Raw genomic sequence first — 21,454 nt, forward strand, 5'->3', positions numbered from 1 at the left:
TAAGAAAAAATAATTCTATGCTTATGTTTTATTTCAAAATTGTCCCGAGTATGAAGCTCAAATACACCAAAGCTGCTTATAATTGTGTGCTAGTACAAGATAATGATCTTTTAACTTTGACAATGATAGGTGTGAACCTCATGTTCAGCTTTGATTATATTATGATAAGCTTTGATATATTATTGGGATTCTGCATCTTATATAAGAATCCCAATAATAATAATAAAATATAAGAGGCAATGTGACTATGATACGAGCTGGCAGTGCCTATCCTTTTGGTATGTTGTCTGAATAGTTACTCTGCTTATAGCCTCCACGCCCACTCTCACACCCCCCTTGCTTTAACTCCTTTCCCATTTTCTGTCTCTTCTCTCAGCTCTCCAATCATTTCACTCACCAAACAACCTATTTATGTCAAGTCTTGAGCGTTATTAGCATCAATCTCAGCCTTTTCCCGCTGAGAGTATAGTTTTGCACGTATAAAAAATTGCTGACCATGTCTCTCCACATCTCCTCCATTGTATCCAGGTATATTTTGGTCCCAAGATTCTTCTTTTCTTGTTCACTACTTGAGGCATATTTAGAAATTCATTCAAATAGAGTGAGGGCTGATTCATCTTCTGTTTTTTCCCCCTTTCTTGTTTCTCTCTCTCTCTCTCTCTACTTATTGAAGACAACATCTAGCTTTGTCTAACAGAAATGGTACCAAAATTATTCAAATTAATAGTTCTCTGCTTATCCTCCAACTCATGTTTTACTTCTTATAGGCAGAAAGTTTTCACTTTGCAATCTTGCTTGCGAATATTATGAGGAGAATAAGATTATGATTCATATGTGGAGTGTAAACGGGGACCAGAATACAGTTTCCTTTAAGCCCTCCGGTTCATTTCTTTGTCTAATTTTGACATGAGACGAGGTCTTTTAAATCTTGAGGTCTTGTATTAAAAATGGGTAGAATGTATCAAAATGTTCTTTAATCTTCTATTCTTAAACATGTCAATGTGGAAAGTTATAATTATACAGTTATCAAAAAAGCATAGAGTAACTCTTTTTGAAACGAACTAACAAGGAAAGTAAGACGAACAAATTGAAATGGGGGAGTAGATACAAACTTGAATAAGTTGTAGTTCTTTGTTGAATAAATTCAATTTAATTATACGTAGTGAAAAATGATGCTACTCCCTCCGTCCCAATTTATTTATGTGGCGTACTTACTTTTTAAGTATGTCTCAAAAAGAATGTCAGAACTTCCTTTTCTACAAATAATTATTCTTTAGACTTCTTATTTCACCCTTAATAATATAGTTACAGAAATGATCAGTCAAATCGCCACATAAATTGGAATGGAGGGGAGTACTCTAGTCGTAAAGAGAAAGATGTTTGTGGTGTTATCTCCTTTAGCTTTCTCTAAATCCTTGCGAAAAATGTATATTTTCTTGATATTTTGTGACTTTCTTTCCTCATGTCTGAAAAGAAAGAAAATAAGGAACAATGCTACTTGAAATCTGTTACTTTACTGATGTCAGGTCCTTCTTCATTTTTGTTACTAGGTACCTGAATTCTTGCAAGCTACACGAGGTCCTTCCCAATGCTGCTGTGCTATCTCAGCTATATAAGGTGGTCATCTTTTCAAATATCTAGTTACTCTCCTCTTATATACGACAATGAAAAACTGTATTTTAATTGAGCTAATTTCATTTTTCCAGTCCTCTTTCTTTCTGAATCTGTCCTTTAGTTCTTTCGAGCTATATGAGAGGGCTCATTTTATGTTCATGGCAAGTGAAATATTAGTGAATTGATGTGTAGCAATATAATGCTACACTTACATCTAATGATAAAATTTTACTGCAATACGATAATATCTATTTCGTAATATTGTGAACAGATTCTCTCGTGCTGTTAATAGTGTAAAAAGATTCTTCTTTTAAGGAATTAAATTAGACCAGGATCATTAAAAGTTTGGTCGCCTTTTAGCAGGCCAGTATGCAGGAGAACGTTCAAAAGAGGAGCACTCTAGTAGTTCCACTTGATGAGCTTGAAGATGATGACATGTTGCCTCTTGTCGATATATTGCTTAAGGTCCACCTTTTCAATGTTGATGCAGTAGACATACTTTCCACATCAAAATCGGTTGTGAATCAAGAATCTGTGGTGTCCTTAATGCGTGCAGTCAATTCAACACTCCGAATTGTTGATCTTCAGGATACACTATTTAGAAAGGATATCTTGTGGTATGTCCGAATACACTATTGTGTAAAGTGAAGATTGAATACCATTTTGTCTTTCTCATTTATCCTTCTCCAGTAACTGAAACCTGGAAAAGACTTTGAAAAAGAACCTAATTTTCTCCTAAATATAGGACAACTAGAAAAAGGTGAAATACATGTTTGCTCTTATAAAGTTGTGACTTTAATGTGCATAAGACGATAGATTGCATCTGCGGTTTGACACTATCAAGAAATGACAAATTGTCGAAAAGAGAGATCTGTAAGTTCACAATCATAACTTCTTTTTTTGAATTCTGGCCTCTGCAGGGATCTTTTTCAAGGTGGTTTGAATTGTCAATTGCTAAAGCTGAGGTCCACTGAGATTCAAAAGTTGAATATGGTTGGAAGCTTCAAGAAGTTACACACCCTTAACCTGGATTTTTGTTCTTCTCTCACTAGCTTAGAGAAGGATTGCTTTACTTGCATGCCAAAACTGATGCGCCTCTCCATGTGTGGGACTAGAATAGCTGATCTCTGGACAACTCATGCAGCTTTGTCTAGGCTTCCTTCTTTGACAGAACTGAGGTTTCAAAATTGCATTTGTTGCAAAGATACTGGGCCATGTCTTGCATCATCCAGTAAGATGACAAATCTTCCTGTTTCTGAAATAACTTAAATCAGGTTATTCACGTAAGGACTTTGACAGCAACAGTAGAATATTTAATCAGAAATGTGACTATAAATTTCATATGCAGATGGTGCTGGCAGTCCAGCTTCTGTTGTCAATTTTTTGATAAACGAGGACTCACTTAATGATTCAGCAGATAAAGTATCATATCATTTTGGAGGAATTCTTTCATCAGATCCCTCTTTTGTTGCAATAAGTGGAAGGGCAGATTTGCAACTTGAGGTCTATAACTTTGCTTTATGCTTGCAGTGGTTGACTAAAGTTCTTGTTTTTTATATCTCAGACATCTATATTCTTCAATATATTTATCAGGTTTCATTCGGTGATTTGCATGTTCAAGGGAGAGATGATTGTCCTGAGAATATAAACTTGAAACTGAGAGATACTTCAGTTGTTTCCAAGATGTATCTTTATTGTCATCCTTCACCAATCTGCTATGAGAAGCACTACAGGGAATACATGATTGCATCATTGCCTCATCTACGAGTTCTAGATAACTTTCATGTAAGAAAACTAGACAGAGAAATGGCAAATACTGTTTTCTCGCAGTACTATGAGTATCTTCCATACAAACGCCGGCAGAAAGAAAATGTTGCAGGTGTTTTACATATGCGTGAAACAGGTAGAGGTAATGCATACCACAACAAATCCTCTCGGATAAAGGAGGTAGATTCATGTAGGAAAAGTCCACATTTCTATTCAAGGTCCCTCTGTGCAGCCAAACTTGGTTCATCTGCTTCTCCTTCCCTGCACACAATGTCTAATAATAGCAATAATATCAAAGAAGGGAGCGAGAGCCTTCGACCAAGACAGTTCGAGTATCACCCCACTAATCCTAGTCTAATGGCTTTTGGAACTTTGGATGGGGAGGTTGTTGTTGTTAACCATGATGCTGGAAATATTTTCAGTTACATTCCACTCTTTGGGGTGACTAATAGCATCTTGGGCCTCTGTTGGCTTAACAAGAATCCATCTAAGGTATGCTGTTTTCTCAACTACTGCAACTAACATTATAGTTGCTTCATAGATCATATTAAGATTTACTCTTGAGGTCTTGCTCCTAGTTTTATGAAGACATTTTCAGATGGCAGATAAGGCTCCGATTGTTGAATTACATGCTGTAAATGTGAAGATTATCTGCCTTGTTTTTAATTTGATGCGTTCTAAAATACTGAGTTTTGGTTATTTTCCATCCTAAAAGTAGGATGACATTCATATTTTAGATAGTATAATGCTACAGAGCATAAGTTCTTCGAAAGCTCATTTCTACTGCATTGTAGTGTGCATTCCCACTATGAGACATGTCCCAACTCATTAGATTCTCCCTGAAAGTTTGTTGTTGTTCGACTTATGTGTATCCTCCTTCTTTCCTCAGCATGTCATCGAGCATGACTACATTGGGGTCAAACTTGTATAATATGAGTTCCATAATTTTGGCTGTATCCAAATTGTAGAAATAAAAGAGGGGAAGTGATAGATTAGAAATATAGAATAGATTGAGGTACCATATTTGATTGATATAAGGTAGCTTGTGTAAACAATCTATATACTTGTCGTTTATTTCCTATTATAAGTGCATGAGTTCATCTTCCATCATTTGACTTTCTGATACCTTAATCTTTACTCACTCACATTGAAGCAGTGATGTAAGAATATATCAAAGCTGCACTTTTTGAGTGTGGTCACTATATCCAAATTCCTAGTAGTCTTTCTTTAAGTACTGTTTTCATTTTCTAAGGATCATGTAGAAGCCGAGTCTCTGTCCATTTGTTGATGTGTTCATGATGATCATAAGAGATTTTAACAGCATAAGTAAAAGTATGCAGAGACACCTAGCTGAAAAAAAAATCATAAATCACATGCAAGTAAAAGGTTTTCTGAGACTTACTCCTAGCTGAACGTGAAATTACGTGATGTCTAATTATTAAAACTCTTATTTCCTCGCAAACTAATATGCTCGAAAAGCTAGTTCCTTCTATTCTGCTGTGTCGATTGATCTTATAAGGTGGATTTTCTGCTAAAAGTCATGACATCCCCGATGTATATAACCAAAACATATGTACTAATGTTTTCCATTTTTATTTCATCACTTTTTTTTTGGGAGCTGCTGATGAATTACACTTTGTTTTCACAAATCAGCTCCTTGCCGGTTCTGACAGTGGCTCTTTGAGATTGTATGACATCAGTGACACATTGCAAAAGGCAGAGAGTAGCTGTAGCAGTTCCGGCCCTGTTGTGTTTGATAAATTTGAACAGTTGACTTCACTTCATGTTAATTCTACGGATGATCAGTTTCTTACAAGTGGTTATTCGAAGAAAGTTGCTATATATGATATTTGTAGTGGCAAGCGCTTGCATTTGTTCAGTGATATGCACAAAGAACCCATTAATGTGGCGAAATTTGCACATTACTCTCCAAACCTGCTAGTCACTTCATCATTTGATCGTGATGTCAAATTGTGGGATTTAAGACAGACACCAAATCAACCCTGCTATACAACCTCGAGCTCAAGGGGAAACGTGATGGTTTGCTTCTCTCCAGATGACCTGTATCTGCTGGTATCGGCTGTAGACAATGAGGTACCTTGATCAATACAACATATTATGTTAGTAAACTGTATTGAAAAATATTAAACAGTAACAATAACTTCTGAAAGTAATAAAAAAAAAACAAAATCTGGAATGAATCTGAAAATAATAACAGTATATAAAAAATTATTGTAAGAACAAAATCGAGCCCACTGAATACACAGTGTGTCCTTAAGGAAATTATTCCCCTCAAAGTACCCGAGGTTTTGGAATCTTTCCTTCCACGATGGAACGATTTACTCACCAAAGTAGAGGTACTGCAAATCTTTGGTGACTGCGAACCATTTGAAGGCTGTATATCACACGAGTTTTAGGAAGTACAGAAAGAAGAAGAAGATGTTTTTTCAGAAATTTCGTATGAAACGGATTAACAGCAACAACTCTGTCGGAATATAGCCGTTACAAACAGCAACAACTCTGTCGGAATGGCATCATCGCCGCCGACAGAACTTTTCAGGCCACCGGATCAGTCCAAAGAACTATACAATCTTCGACTAAGCAAAACTCTTCAAGAATCGTCTCAATCGGACATCCGAAGCCCCGGGAATATTGAAAAACCAGACGCGATCACTGAACGAGAAATCGTTTCTAGCTCCAATTCTGTGAATTGTTTTGATAAACCACCAATTGAGAATGTTAGAACAACATCTCAGCTACAACATATCCGAAAATCAAGCAATTTCAGCAAGGCAATCGAGAGAAATGAAGCCGCGACTGTCCAGCGAAACTCCGGCGAGTCGCCGACCAATCGGGATGTCTTTTGTATGCCCGCCGATGGTATTCAAGTTGGCGCACCACCTGGGGTTGGTTTCCCACCTCAGTGCGCCCCTCATAATAAAAGCCCAGCCCCAATAGATGACGGAGTCGCCGGCACTCTACTGTTGAACTTCGACGCCGGAGTTCCGGTGACATTCGAACTTCAAGACCAATGCCAAAGTGTAGAGGAGCTCAACACGAATACAACCATACAAAAATCTCCATCAAATTCATTACCAATCTTGTCAAATATCAGTTCAAAGGATTCAGGCGGCTGCAAGACTTCCGGCGACGGCGGCGTCACCACGAATGTCGACGAAAATATAAATTTTCCAATGGGTTTTGATCACGATGCAACGAAGAACACAGAAATCCCAAAAGACCCATTGAATTCACTCTCTAACGATTCGAATTTGGGAATTAGGGTTACGCTTCCACTGGCCAGAGGCGGCGAAACGGCGGGGCTCCGAACACGGGTTTCATAATTTGGATCGAAAGTAGGGGTCCAAACTTGAAACCGCATATAGACACCGTCAATGTACATACGCTTGTTATCTAAAATGGTGGCTCTATCAAGTTCGGAGCCCCGCCGCTTCGCCGCTTCGCCGCCTCCGGCCAGTGGAAGCGTAACCCTAATTCCCAAATTCGAATCGTTAGAGAGTGAATTCAATGGGTCTTTTGGGATTTCTGTGTTCTTCGTTGCATCCTGATCAAAACCCATTGGAAAATTTATATTTTCGTTGACATTCGTGGTGACGCCGCCGTCGACGGAAGTCTTGCAGCCGCCTGAATCCTTTGAACTGCTATTTGACAAGATTGGTAATGAATTTGATGGAGATTTTTGTATGGTTGTATTCGTGTTGAGCTCCTTTACACTTTGGCATTGGTCTTGAAGTTCGAATGTCACCGGAACTCCGGCGTCGAAGTTCAACAGTAGAGTGCCGGCGACTCCGTCATCTATTGGGGCTGGGCTTTTATTATGAGGGGCGCACTGAGGTGGGAAACCAACCCCAGGTGGTGCGCCAACTTGAATACCATCGGCGGGCGTACAAAAGACATCCCGATTGGCCGGTGACTCGCCGGAGTTTCGCTGGACAGTCGCGGCTTCATTTCTCTCGATTGCCTCGCTGAAATTGCTTGATTTTCGGATATGTTGTAGCTGAGATGTTGTTCTAAAATTCTCAATTGGTGGTTTATCAAAACAATTCACAGAATTGGAGCTAGAATCGATTTCTCGTTCAGTGATCGCGTCTGGTTTTTCAATATTCCCGGGGCTTCGGATGTCCGATTGAGACGATTCTTGAAGAGTTTTGCTTAGTCGAAGATTGTATAGTTCTTTGGACTGATCCGGTGGCCTGAAAAGTTCTGTCGGCAGCGATGATGCCATTCCGACAGAGTTGTTGCTGTTTGTAACGGCTATATTTTTGAGAGCGTATTTGTTTGAACCGCCAATCATAACTTTGTTTGATCTCTTTGAACCTAGTTCTTGGGATCTCCAGTTTACTAGGTAGAGTTATCGCCATGATGACTAGTCCTAGGCCTTAACCCCATTCCCCTCGATGATCTTTCAACAGCCTCTCTATATAGGCCTTTTGTTAGTGGATCTGATACGTTATCTCTTGACTTTACGTAGTCAATAGTGATAACACCACTAGAGAGTAGTTGTCTAACAGTATTGTGTCGCCGTCGAATGTAACGCGATTTTCCGTTATACATAACGCTTCCTGCCCTCCCTATTACCGCTTGGCTATCACAATGTATACATATGGGTGCCAAAGGTTTGGGCCAAAATGGAATATCTTCCAAAAAATTTCGGAGCCATTCAGCTTCTTCACCAGCCTTGTCTAAAGCTATAAATTCAGACTCCATTGTAGAGCGGGCGATGCATGTCTGTTTTGATGATTTTCAAGACACTGCTCCTCCACCAACGGTGAAAACATATCCACTTGTGGATTTAACTTCAGATGATCCGGTGATCCAGTTTGCATCACTATATCCCTCAATTACTGCGGGATATTTATTATAATGCAAAGCATAGTTTTGGGTGTGTTTCAAATACCCCAAGACTCGTTTCATTGCCATCCAATGAGTTTGATTGGGATTATTCATGAATCGACTCAACTTGCTAATAACACATGCTATATCTGGTCGTGTACAATTCATAATATACATCAAACTTCCCAAAATTCGTGCATAGTCCAATTGTGAGTCACTTTTACCTTCATTCTTTTGAAGTGCAAAATTTACATCAATTGGAGTTTTTGCAACATTGAAATTTAAATACTTGAACTTATCAAGTATGTTTTCAATATAATGTGACTGTGATAATGCTAGACCTTGTGGAGTTTTATGGATCCTAATTCCTAAGATCAAGTCAGCAACCCCTAAGTCTTTCATGTCAAATTTGCTAGCAAGCATACGCTTCGTAGCATTTACATCGGCAATTTCTTTACTCATTATCAACATGTCATCAACATATAAACAAACAATGACTTCATGATTTGGAGTATTTTTAATGTAAACACATTTGTCACACTCATTAATCTTAAATCCATTTGCCAACATTGTTTGGTCAAATTTCGCATGCCATTGTTTAGGTGCTTGTTTAAGTCTATAAAGTGACTTAACAAGTTTGCACACTTTCCTTTCTTTACCTGGAACTACGAAACCCTCAGGTTGTTCCATGTAAATTTCTTCCTCCAATTCTCCATTTAAGAAAGCCGTCTTAACATCCATTTGATGGATTTCAAGACCATATACAGCTGCAAGTGCCACTAACACCCGAATAAATGTTATCCTTGTTACCGGCGAGTATGTGTCAAAGTAATCAAGGCCTTCTTTTTGTCTATAACCTTTGACCACAAGTCTTGCCTTATATTTATCAATAGTGCCATCAACTTTCATTTTCCTTTTAAATATCCATTTTGATCCTAAAGGTTTATTTCCAGGAGGAAGATCAACCAATTTCCATGTATGGTTATTTAAAATTGATTGAATCTCACTATTGATTGCCTCTTTCCAAAATGCTGAATCAGAAGAAGACATTGCAGCTTTAAATGTTTGAGGCTCATTTTCAAGCAAGAATGTCACAAAATCTGGTCCAAAGGAAGTAGATATCCTTTGACGTTTGCTACGCCTTGGATCCTCTTCGGTTGGTTTACTTTCCTTTGGTTCTACTCGTGGTCGTTTAGATCTTTCACTTGAGGAATCACATTTAGTTTTATAAGGATAAATATTTTTAAGGAATTCAGCATTATCTGATTCAATTACCGTATTAACATTAATTTCAGGATTGTCCGATTTGTGAACCAAAAATCGACAAGCTTTGCTGTTTGTAGCATAGCCAATAAAAACACAATCCACGGTCTTTGGTCTGATTTTTACCCTTTTGGGCAATGGAACTTTGACCTTTGCTAAACACCCCCACACTTTGAAATATTTCAAGTTGGGTTTTCTTCCTTTCCATAGTTCATATGGAATAGTTTGTGTTTTGCATTGGGGTACTCTGTTGAGTATTCGATTAGCTGTAAGGATAGCTTCCCCCCACAAGTTCTGCGGTAAACATGAACTTATTAATAAAGCATTTATCATTTCTTTTAATGTTCGGTTTTTCCTTTCCGCAATTCCATTTGTTTGTGGTGTGTAGGGGCAGTAATTTGATGAATAATTCCATATTCTAAACATATCTCTTCAAAAGGAGATTCGTATTCTCCACCCCTATTACTTCTAATCATTTTTATCTTTTTATTCAATTGATTTTCCACTTCATTCTTGTATTGCTTAAATGCATCAATTGATTCATCCTTACTATTAAGCAAATACACATAACAATATCTAGTGCAATCGTCAATAAAAGTTATAAAATACTTCTTCCCACCACGAGTTGGTGTAGACTTCATATCACAAATGTCTGTGTGAATCAATTCTAAGGGACTAGAATTTCTTTCAATAGATTTATAAGGATGCTTAGTATACTTAGATTCAACACATACTTGACATTTTAATTTATTGCAATCAAAGTTAGGCAATATATTTAAGTTAATCAGTTTTCGCAAGGTTTTATGATTGACATGTCCTAAACGTGAATGCCATAAATTATTTGACTCAAGTAAGTAAGAAGAAGCTTGAACTTTATTATCATCAACAACCATTACATTTAGTTTGAAAAGACCCTCAGTGAGGTAGCCTTTTCCTAGATACATTTCATTCTTACTGACAACTACTTTGTCTGAAACTAGAACACACTTGAATCCATTCTTGATAAGAAGACTGGCAGACACCAAATTCTTTTGCATTTCTGGAACATGATAAACTTTGTTCAGCGTCACCACCTTATCGGATGTCATTTTCAGAAATACTCTTCCATATCCTTCAACCTTAGCAGTTGCAGAATTTCCCATATAGATCGTCGCATCAAGTGCTGCAGGGGAATAAGTAGAGAAGGCTTCTCGGACTGTACACACATGCGAAGTAGCTCCCGAATCAAGCCACCATTCTTTGGGATTACCTACTAGGTTGCATTCTGATAGCATTGCACACAGATCATCGATACCTTCTTTATTTTCCACCATATTGGCTTGTCCCTTTCTCTTGTCTTTTTTCGGAAGACGACAATCTGGAGCTTTGTGGCCAACTTTCCCACAATTATAACAATTGCTCTTGAACTTTTTCTTGTTCTGCTCCTGATTCCTTCCAAAAGATTGCTTCCTTTTCTTATTCTTTGGAGCAACATCTTCAACGATGTTCGCTCCCATAATTGTTGAATTTCCACGCGACTTCTTTTCTACTGTTTTGTTATCTTCCTCAATCTTGAGACGAATCACAAGATCTTCCAACTTCATTTCCTTACGCTTGTGCTTTAGATAATTTTTGAAATCTCTCCACGAAGGAGGCAACTTTTCTATCATTGCAGCCACTTGAAATGCTTCATTAACTACCATACCTTCAGCAATAAGGTAATGAAAAATAAGTTGTAGTTCTTGAACTTGGGTTCCAACAGTTCTGCTATCTATCATTTTATAATCTAGGAACTTAGCAACCACAATTTGTTTTCAAGCATGCGTCTTCAGTCTTGTACTTCTTCTCAAGTGCATCCCACAATTCTTTAGAAGTTTTCACAGCACTGTAGACATTGTACAAATCATCATCCAAAGCACTTAGAATGTAGCCCTTGATAGAAAATCTACCTGTGTCCATGCCTCAGTAATCATAAATTTTTCATTGGCCGGCATATCAGCAGCGGGCACAGGAGGGTCTTCGTTGGTGAACTTCTGCATACCAAGAGTGGTAAGCCAAAAGAACACCCTTTGCTTCCATCCTTTGAAGTTGGCTCCAGAAAATTTTCCTGTTTTTTCTGCCGGTGGCACAAAAGTGCGGCTTGTTGCAGCAACAGTCGCAGAAGTAGTAGCAGTATCACTTGTCATTTCTTTTCACTGTCAAAAATAGACAAACTGTCTTAATATTTCAGAATATCAGACCTTTTACAAAAACAACGATGAAGATTTTATACTCTTCAAATCGTTGTACAAGTATGAACGTTAATATTTCAACGAAGTTTTTATACTCTTCAAGTCAGAATATTTATTTCATACGGAGTAGAAAACCACACAGGTTTTAGTCTCCAAAAACAGAATACAGTTTAATCAGAAACCAATAATAACAATAATTTCCTTAAGATTGTTAGTAAACTGTATTGGAAAATATTAAACAGTAACAATAACTTTTGAAAGTAATAAAAAAAACAAAATCTGGAATGAATCTGAAAATAATAACAGTATATAAAGAATTATTGTAAGAACAAAATCGAGCCCGCTGAATACACAGTGTGTCCTTAAGGAAATTATTCTCTTCAAAGTACCCGAGGTTTTGGAATCTTTTCTCCCAGGATAGAACGATTTACTTACCAAAGTAGAGGTACTGCAAATCTTTAGTGACTGCGAACCACTTGAAGGCTGTATATCACACGAGTTTTAGGAAGTGCAGAAAGAAGAAGAAGTTTTTTCAGAAATTTCGTATGGAATATTCTGAGGATTAACAAATATATATAGACTGTTTACACCTTTTAAGAAAAGGCACCTGTTGGGAATAGATTTGCCTGTTGAGAAAAGGTTTGCAACTTTTCGAACAAGGTTGCAACCTTTCAGACAAGGTTGCAACCTTTCAAAAATCCATTGGAAAAACGGAGGAAAATATTTTTAAATTAATCCGGGAAAGAAATGGGTCGCGGGTCGCGGGTCAGGATTTTTTCACTTAATTAATTAAATAAATAAATAATATTAATTAATTAAAATTTAAAGGAAATTTGGTCCAAAAAAATTATCAATCATATCAATTGACCAAATCCAAATCCAAATCCAAAGCCGTAGCCGAGACGAGCGACGACGGCGCGAGGGGAGACCCTCTTTTTGACCCTTTAGCAAAATAAAGGAGTGCTTCTACTTTTAAGTAGGAGACTTTTCCTTTCCACCACCTATGTGTGACCAAAACTTATTTAATAAAGCAAGAGAGAACATATCATTTTTGCCTCCACTTCTTTTCCCCTCAATTTCCCATTCAAACTATCAATTAAACCCAACATATTAAGCATCTCATTTGATTAACAAGTCAAAGTAAAGGTCTGATACGTGGCCTCTGATTAGCTTAAACATTCAAAAGCAATAATTTTGGTACCAAATATTAACTTAATGATTTTGGTATCTTTAAGAGGGACTAACTATTATTAGTAGATGAATTATGATTGGGGTTTATATTATCTTTATGGTACAGGTGAAACAACTTTTGTCTGTAGATGGAAGGCTGCATACAGATTTCGGTATAGCTTCAACAGGGAGTGCTCATAATTATACACGGTCATATTACATGAATGGAAGGGACTATGTCATTAGTGGTAGCAGTGATGAATCAGTCGTCCGTATTTGTTGTGCTCAAACAGGGAGGCGATTGAGGGACTATTATTTGGAGGTAAAAGCCCAAGAACAATATTTTCAGTTTCTTCTTTTTCCTTTTTTCCAATATTTAATTGCTTTTCTTGTCTCCGTACCTTCATATATATTGAAGTGAATAATGTTGAAATACATGTGGTAAACTAGTTGTTGGCTGCGGTATTAAGGCTTTTGCTTCGATTCTTTTTTTCCAGGACCATGCATTGGAGAGTCCAATATTGGTGCAGTCATTGAGAAGTGATCCTTTTAGAGTAGGCTCCTTGATGGCAGTAAATTAGCAGAGCTTCATTTGCTGCCTTAGTCTTTATATACTCCGTTTCATTGTCTATGCATTGAACCCCTAAAATTTGTCCCTTTTTAATGCATTTACCCTGACGAACCTGGAATTTTTTATGCATACAAGTAATTTTATTGGAATGTTGGTATATAACTAATGGAATTCTCAGAATATCTCCATTACCTGCTAGAAAAATCTTGTCAGTATTAGTATAAACGACCCTTCCCTTGCGTTACTAGAAATTCCTTATGCAAATTACAAGTACTGCTCCTTTCATTTGTATGAAAAACTCTATCAAAGGTGCATTCCTTATAAAACATAAGGAATGCACCTATATCGCTATGAATGCCTTCTTCGTTTAAGAAACGTAGCTTAATTTTATCCTCTTGACTCTTTTTTTTTTTTGTGTGTAAAATCAGCATTTTCACTTGGCTGTTCTAGCATCCTATGTTCGCTCCAGTTCAAGACGAGACATCATTAGCGTAAAGTTTTATTCTCCTTCTCTTTGTTTGGTTCATATGATCGTCGCTCCTTTTTAGTTTAAAATTGCCATAGTTTCTAAATGTAATTACTTATATGTTTTGCCAGGTCAATTTACTAGAATCAGGACAATATGGTGATGAATATTCCAAGAGGGGAGATTTTTCCAGTTGTTATGATCATGGAGGTTGAATTTTGCATCTTGAAAATTTGTGTATATACGAGTAAGGAGCCCATTATTGTGCTTATGAATCTCTGTGCAAGCCTTGCCTAAAACCAAAGATCAGGTTCTTGAGAAAATGCTAGATATCATTGAGTTAGGACACTATATGTGGCTCGCAATATAACCATCCGACGCTTGTATGTGGGTTTAGGTATATAGAGTGTGGAGGTTCTAAGGCTTTACACTCTATTTAAATTGCATATACTATTTTTGTAAATAAAGTTAATTTTTTCCGCAATTTGGCATCAGATAGAGATTATAGATTGGTATCCGCTAGACATCACTGTTGAATGTTTGTGCCAAGGACCCTTATAACTCCCAAGCTTTTCCCCAATATACGAGGTTTTCAAGCAGGTAATACCATTGAAGAGTTAAAATTCAAAGAAAGAAGCGCTCATCGGCTAAGTTTCATCACCAGCTCTTATGTTAATGAATTGAAGACTTTATGTTTCTTTCTCGGAAAAATTACAAGAATATACTATTTAAGACCTTGATTAGCAATATATGCATATACTTCTTTTTAATTACAAAACTAATTTTTTAATTACGATCATAACAAAAAATTATATTTTCGAGATTTATCTCTATAATTTATTTAGCAGTAATCCCCCCCCCCCCTGTTTTGGAGGCTTATGAGCGAATTTAGTGGGAATGATAATTATGGTATTATCTTTTGTTTTCCCAATCACAATTTCAGTCATATATTTTGCCTATTTTGTACACATATTAGTTTTCTCTCTTTTATTCATTTATTCAATCAAATAATTATAACCTTCTATCACCTCTTTAGTATTTTTTCAAGTTCTCTCTCTTTCCTCTAATTACGCAAATCCATCTCACCTCCTAAAATTGCTTCTATTTATGTAAAAATATGTTCTCTCTGTCAAAAGATCATTAAAACATTTATTTTTCACTAAAAAGATCATTTATACCATAAAGAAGATCAAAATTTTGACTACTTGGAATATGCATGTAATATATAACCATTTTTATAATATTTACGTTTTACAAAATCATTTATAAATTTGGTATATAATTAGATATAATTGCATTTTAAATATAGTATACTTTAATAGTATTAGGTAATTTTATACCATTGAATATCTCAAAAATTGTATCGTATTTTCACCAAAAGTACAATCATGTAATATACAAACATGCAAACACCAACTATATAGCAATCATTATACCAATATTACGAACTATTTCCTAACTTTTAAATATACACTATATATGAATCCATTCTTACAACATCTTTTCACCATAAAAATCGTGTTATATCAATAAAGAAAGTCAGCTTTAAGATATTGGTTAAGAGCCGTTTGGATGAGCTTAAAAAAGTAACTTTTATGTAAGTTAACATTTCAACACTAGAACAAAATTGTATATATAAAATCAATCAACGGTTAATGCAATCAACTGTTAAGGTAACGTTGAGCCTGTTTGGATTGGCTTTAAGTTGGTCAAAATCAACTTAAAGCCCCTTTTCAGCTTTTGGACGTGTTTGTCTAATGCTAACTTTAAGTCAGAAAGTTCTTAAAGTCAGTCAAAAATGAAAAGTTAGGATTCCTAACTTTTTTTTCTAAGTGCTTAAAGTCATTTTCTTTGACCATGAAAATTACTTTTATATCCCTTATATTTTAACTAAATTCCCAAACTACCCTTTTTATTCTTTTAACCCTAAAATTCACATAATTTTCCTCATTAAAGCACTTTTATCCAAACACTCAACTGCTTATTTATAAAAATAACTTTCAGCACTTTAAAGTTCTAAAAACACTTCATACATAAAAGTTATTTTTTTAAGCCCATCCAAACGGGCTCGTTATTGAACCATTTATCAACATTCACTAAGTATACTGAAATCCAACAATACCATAAAAGATTCAATTGATTTTTTAAAAACTAGAATGGAAAGATAATAATCCGACAATGTTGATTCTGAGGTGAACATTTGGGGAAGTTCTTCTTGTTATGCCCCTGTGTACCTCATTTATTACAAGTGACTTTAGATCTTTTGAATTCCACCTCGTAAATCTCTTCTTACGGTTGTTATTTGGTGGTCTCCCTAATTGCCTTCTTGCATTTGGTGGTAAAACTATCTAATTGTGTCCACACTTAATTGAGAAGCAATAATACTAATTAAGCCTTCATATTTGATGTTCGAATCATATCTCATTCCTTCAATCTTGAAATTCACATACTTTCCTGCATTACATTACAAATTCTTGTTAATCAAAATTCAAAAAAAAAAATAAAAAAATTCAGATTATTAATATAAGTAGTACATAAAATTCTTATACACAATTCAATTTAATCATTATAAAGGATATTCACCAATATATATACCATAATCCAATCAAAAAAAACACACACCACAAACTAACCAGTAATTTAACTGAATCAATACATATACCTGTCACGATCCAAATCAGACCACACTAACCCTCCGGTGGAAGAACCAAAACTACACCCCAAACTAGTAGCCTAACACAAAATAAGCATAAAAAAATGTGGCAACAGTTTTTATATAAGCTTTAAGCCGAATCCCATAAACTCAGAAATCTAATTCAAGTCAAGCATAATAGGCAAAACCAAACATGCAGAAGTTAAACCCTTAGAACCTGAAAGTCATTGTACCAAAATTCTTCTAAGGAACAAGTCTAAGAGTACAGAATGCAATCCCAAAACAATAATATAAAAATAAAGTCTGAAACGCCCAAGTCCGAAAAGAGTGGACTAAGATCCTAGAAGAACCCATGACAACTTGAAAGAGCTGTCTCACCGTTGAATTCTGATGTAGTCAATGGTCCCCTAACTGAGGTCTGTCAGCAGCCGCCTGAAGATGTTATGTACTCAATAAGGAAAAAGCAAGTGCAGTATCAGTGCACATAATCAACTGTGTACTAATAGGATCATGCAACCAACTTAGTCAGTGAAACATATGCAAGCAACTATAAAATATTAAAGAAAGACATCTATGGAACATATTACCAATTAGCAAGTTCATACGCATGATTCAGCTCATAATGTCATTCTCAACGACAGCAAACAATAGTCATTTCATGGGACCCACATCCAAATAATGATTGTGTTGGAATGTGACACCTGATCTCTATATATATGTATATGTGTCAAAATATGACACACAATCTATATATGTATATGTGTCGGAATGTGACACTCGATCCCTATATATATATATATATATATATATATATCACAACCTCAATCACATTCACAAAACCACAACGAGTGTTTCACATGCTTGTACGATCAAGTAACATGTTCATTTCATACAATTAATCTCATAACTTATTTCATTAAGTTTATTACATCTTTTCTAGTCTCACACATGAAGAAAATACTATCAATTATAGTAACAAGCACATGTAATATAGACCGGAATGTAAAACCATCATCTACCTCGAAACTAAGCCTTGGAAACTCTACATAGCTGGAGCTTTCTCTTTTCGAAGTCTTTTGACTCGTTCTTGTACTAGAAATTACACAAATCGAAGAACTATTGGACTACAATATCCGAGTTACATCAAAATCCTAACCCTTGGCAACTTTCATGATCCCATCACCCATCTAGGGCTAATTTCCACCATTAAATTCAGGATAAGAACCCTCCCATAAGATATTTATCATGAAACCTAGGTTCTAGAAATCAACTATGAAGTAGAAGAGTATTTAACTTACCGTTGGCGCAAAAATCGGTAGAATACTGAAAGAAATAACGCTAGTTCATCCTTTTTCTCTCAAAAATTGAGAAAGTGCAGAAGAAGAGCCAATTTCCATTCTTGATCCTTTTGCTCTCATGTCCTTCAGAAAACTGAGAGACTTTTGCTCGCATATCTTTCGGTACGAAGAAGAGTCAATTGCCATTTTTGATAGCTTTCTCAACCGGACGATGAACTTACCATTGAAATTTTACTGATTTGATCTATTTAGTTCTCAGTTTTCTGACATTATGATCAAGAATGACAATTATCTCTTCTTCATATTGAAGGTCCTTGTTAGTAGCACTGTCTCATTTAATGTTATAATCTCCATCCTTATGACACTTCCTCAGTATGGACACATGGAACACTTGATGGACTTCGGATAAACTAGGGGGTAAAGCTAACTTATAAGCCACAGGTCCCTCACAATCAAGAATCTCAAGCGGACCACTATAGCAAGGACTAAGCTTTCCCTTCTTGTCAAATCTCATCACATCTTTGATAGGTGACACCTTTAAGAGAACCTGTTCACCTGCCTGAAATTTTATGTCCCTCACTTTACGATCTGCATACTCCTTCTATCGACTCTGGGCTACTAAAAGTTTAGCTTGGATACTTCTTATCTTATCCTGATCATCTTTCACCAAATCAACTCCCAAAGGTTTTATATCTCTGGCCTCAAACCACCCTACTTGCGATTGATATCCTCTCCCATAAAGTGTCTCAAATGGTGCCATATCAATGCTGGAGTGATAGCTATTGTTATAGGAGAACTCACATAAGGGAAATAATTTATTCCAATATCCTCCAAAAGTGAGTTGTGTACCGAACTCTTTATCTAATTTCTCCCAAAACTTGGATGTAAACTGCGTACCATGGTCTGAGATAATAGATAGAGGCACCCCGTGTAACCTTACTATCTCCTTAATATAAATCTTTGCCAACGGCTGAGCGTTATAATATACTCTAACTGGAATAAAATGAGCTGATTTTGTTAATCTGTCAATCACAATCCAAATAGAGTTATACTTTCTCAAGGTCTTAGGAAGACCAATTACAAAATCTATGGCTATCCTTTCCAACTTCCATTCAGGAATGAACATTATTTGAAGTAAACGTGCAGGTGTTTATGCTCATACTTCACTTGCTGACAGTTTTGACACTTAGCCACAAATTCAACTATGTCTTTCTTTATGCCAGGCTACCAATTGTCACGACCCAAGATTGACTCTAGGCGTGACGCAGTGATCAAAATCTCGAGGGAACCCAACCAAACATCTTAGCATATACATAAAGTAACTTAAAACATTAATGAAAACATAATGTAACATCCCCTAAAAACGTTGTATACGATGTTTCAATTTTTGCCTAAACATAATATGGCATCTGTATTTTGGGCATAACTTTTCATAGGATTATCCAAATTGAGTGATTCAAATTTATGAGTAACCACAAGTTCATTACCTACAACTTTCATGAAGACCATATTTTAATATTCGGAGGTTAAGTAGGTCAAATAAATTAATTTTTGTAAGGTAGGATGCTGTAACGGAAATGAGTATTTATAGAAGAAAAATCATATCTCACTGTAGGTTTATCCAAATTGGTTGATTCTTGAACGATATAAAACTAGACTTCCATATCTACAATTCTTATGAAGACGCCAAATCCTAATAAGGAATTTATCTTATTCAAACGCAGCTCCCAAAAAGAGTATTCTGTCAAAAATAACTCATTTCACCTACCATAGAAATATCTAGATACATTTGACATCACTCATGACATAAATCGTCCTCCATTTAACATCATCCATGACATCAATATATTCCACTAAATTTTCAGATTTTTTTTATAATTATTTTATTTATTGTTAGGTCCCTCTTTCCCACCTATAAATACCACTTTATTTCCTCATTTTATTTATCAAGCTTTCTCAAGCAAATCTTCTCTCTATACACTTCCTTACACATTCTCAAATATAGTTTTAGTTCTTAGTAGTGAAGAAATACTATTCCGGTGATTCATATACTCTGGATAGTACACAAAACGTTCCGGCAAGGAGAGAAGCTAGGACTCAAGAGTGTTCATTAAGTCTTTCGGTACCAACTAAAGCTTCGGTTTCCAGGTATGTAAGGCTTCAATGAGAGTATTTCTTTCACTCTCATGTCTAAATTATTTTGATTATATGATAAATTATATTTATTTTCTTTAAGCTTTACTCTAAGTTATGTGGGTGTTTATCCATGGGTTCTTCCACCCATGTACTTCAAAAACTCTTTCAATTAAGTCTTTTGATTTCAAGTAATATTTTCTTATGGTAATTCTTATTTTTACTTAATAGTATGAATAATAGTTAAACTAATAATTATTGGTCTATTTTGATACGACATAATTTCATATGTATAAATTGATGGTTTGCAAGTAATTCCTTTATTTATCTATTTAAAGGTTCTTGAAATTCATGGTGGATTGTTTAAATCATAATTTTTAATTAATGGATTTCAAAGTATTTATGTATATTTATTTACATACATATTTGCACGTTGAAGTGATTTGAACCCACCTAGTTTTACTATGTTTTTAATAAAGTTTGACTTGAAAGCTTTGACTCCAAATAAATATTTATGAAAGCAATATATATGATCAAAAAAGAGTCTTATGAAATGAAAAAATGATGAAATAATATGAATGATGGATTCTTTATGTAATAAGGACAATTCTTGCATATTTGAATTTTTAAATGTTTTAATGAGCTATTCTACCGAATATGATGTTTGAATTCTCAAGTTATATGCTATGAATATTTTGAAGTATTAAACTATTCCGTGGGATTGACTTAGCACCGAATGGGGCATTGAGGTGGGATTCGGTAAGGGAATCTTAGTAGCAACCCCATGTCTCATTAACTATGTGCCAACATAGGAGCCCTTGTAGGCTTAGGCTAATGGATCCATAAATAGCCCTTAAAGTTAAAGTTAAAGAAATGAATGAAGTTGACGGAGTTCTACTTGGCAAGTAGTCTCCTCGGCCAACGTAGGGGGTTATGTTAGATTCCATGTAATAGCTCGCATGGTCTTAAATGTCGGTTATGGTTAATTTCCCACAAAATGAATGTTTTAAAGGATATATATATGATTTATTATGCATACATTAAATTATGTTCCATATTACATAAATGTTTTAATGTTTTCCTCAATGTTCATGCATCCTTACATACTTAGTACATTCAAAGTACTAACGCATACTCTTTTGCCTACATGATATCACCATGTAGGGATCAGTGCTCCTCCCCGTTCTCCTCCACGTGGCTAGTTGATATTCCATTGAAGACTACTTTTGGTGAGTTCCCATGTTTCGGAAACAATACTCCTTTATCTTTCTAGCTTATGATATGTTATGATATTTTACTATGGTATTTCTTCTATTATAATTAAGGGTGAGCTAGGGACTTGTCTTAGCCCCATTAAATCTAATATTTAGAGGTATTGTTGGACATATGTAAGTTGAAGATTTACTATTATGATTTCCACTTATTTATTTATCATCATTACCTATGAAAGGCTAA

The 21,454-nt window shown here is 35.6% G+C and overlaps 1 protein-coding gene across 3 annotated transcripts; it reads left to right on the top strand.

Moving 5' to 3' along the window:
- The first annotated feature begins 223 nt into the window (after nucleotides 1-223).
- LOC129873188 (protein DWD HYPERSENSITIVE TO UV-B 1-like) lies at nucleotides 224-14,437 on the top strand. 3 transcript variants are annotated; one of them, XM_055948233.1, is made up of 11 exons: nucleotides 225-528; nucleotides 1,551-1,617; nucleotides 1,975-2,231; nucleotides 2,535-2,845; nucleotides 2,963-3,117; nucleotides 3,208-3,873; nucleotides 5,035-5,475; nucleotides 13,006-13,200; nucleotides 13,376-13,432; nucleotides 13,878-13,940; nucleotides 14,047-14,437. In XM_055948233.1, exons 1-11 carry the CDS (start codon nucleotides 497-499, stop codon nucleotides 14,128-14,130), a joined length of 2,328 nt encoding a protein of 775 aa, XP_055804208.1. In that variant the 5' UTR covers nucleotides 225-496; the 3' UTR covers nucleotides 14,131-14,437. The 3 variants fall into 3 exon arrangements, with proteins under 3 accessions (XP_055804210.1, XP_055804208.1, XP_055804209.1); XM_055948234.1 differs by having other exon boundaries at nucleotides 1,978-2,231; XM_055948235.1 differs by lacking the exon at nucleotides 13,376-13,432 and having other exon boundaries at nucleotides 224-528.
- Nucleotides 14,438-21,454: the final 7,017 nt, after the last annotated feature.

This window comes from Solanum dulcamara, chromosome 11 (assembly GCF_947179165.1).
Source record: "Solanum dulcamara chromosome 11, daSolDulc1.2, whole genome shotgun sequence".
Classification (NCBI taxonomy): domain Eukaryota; kingdom Viridiplantae; phylum Streptophyta; class Magnoliopsida; order Solanales; family Solanaceae; genus Solanum; species Solanum dulcamara.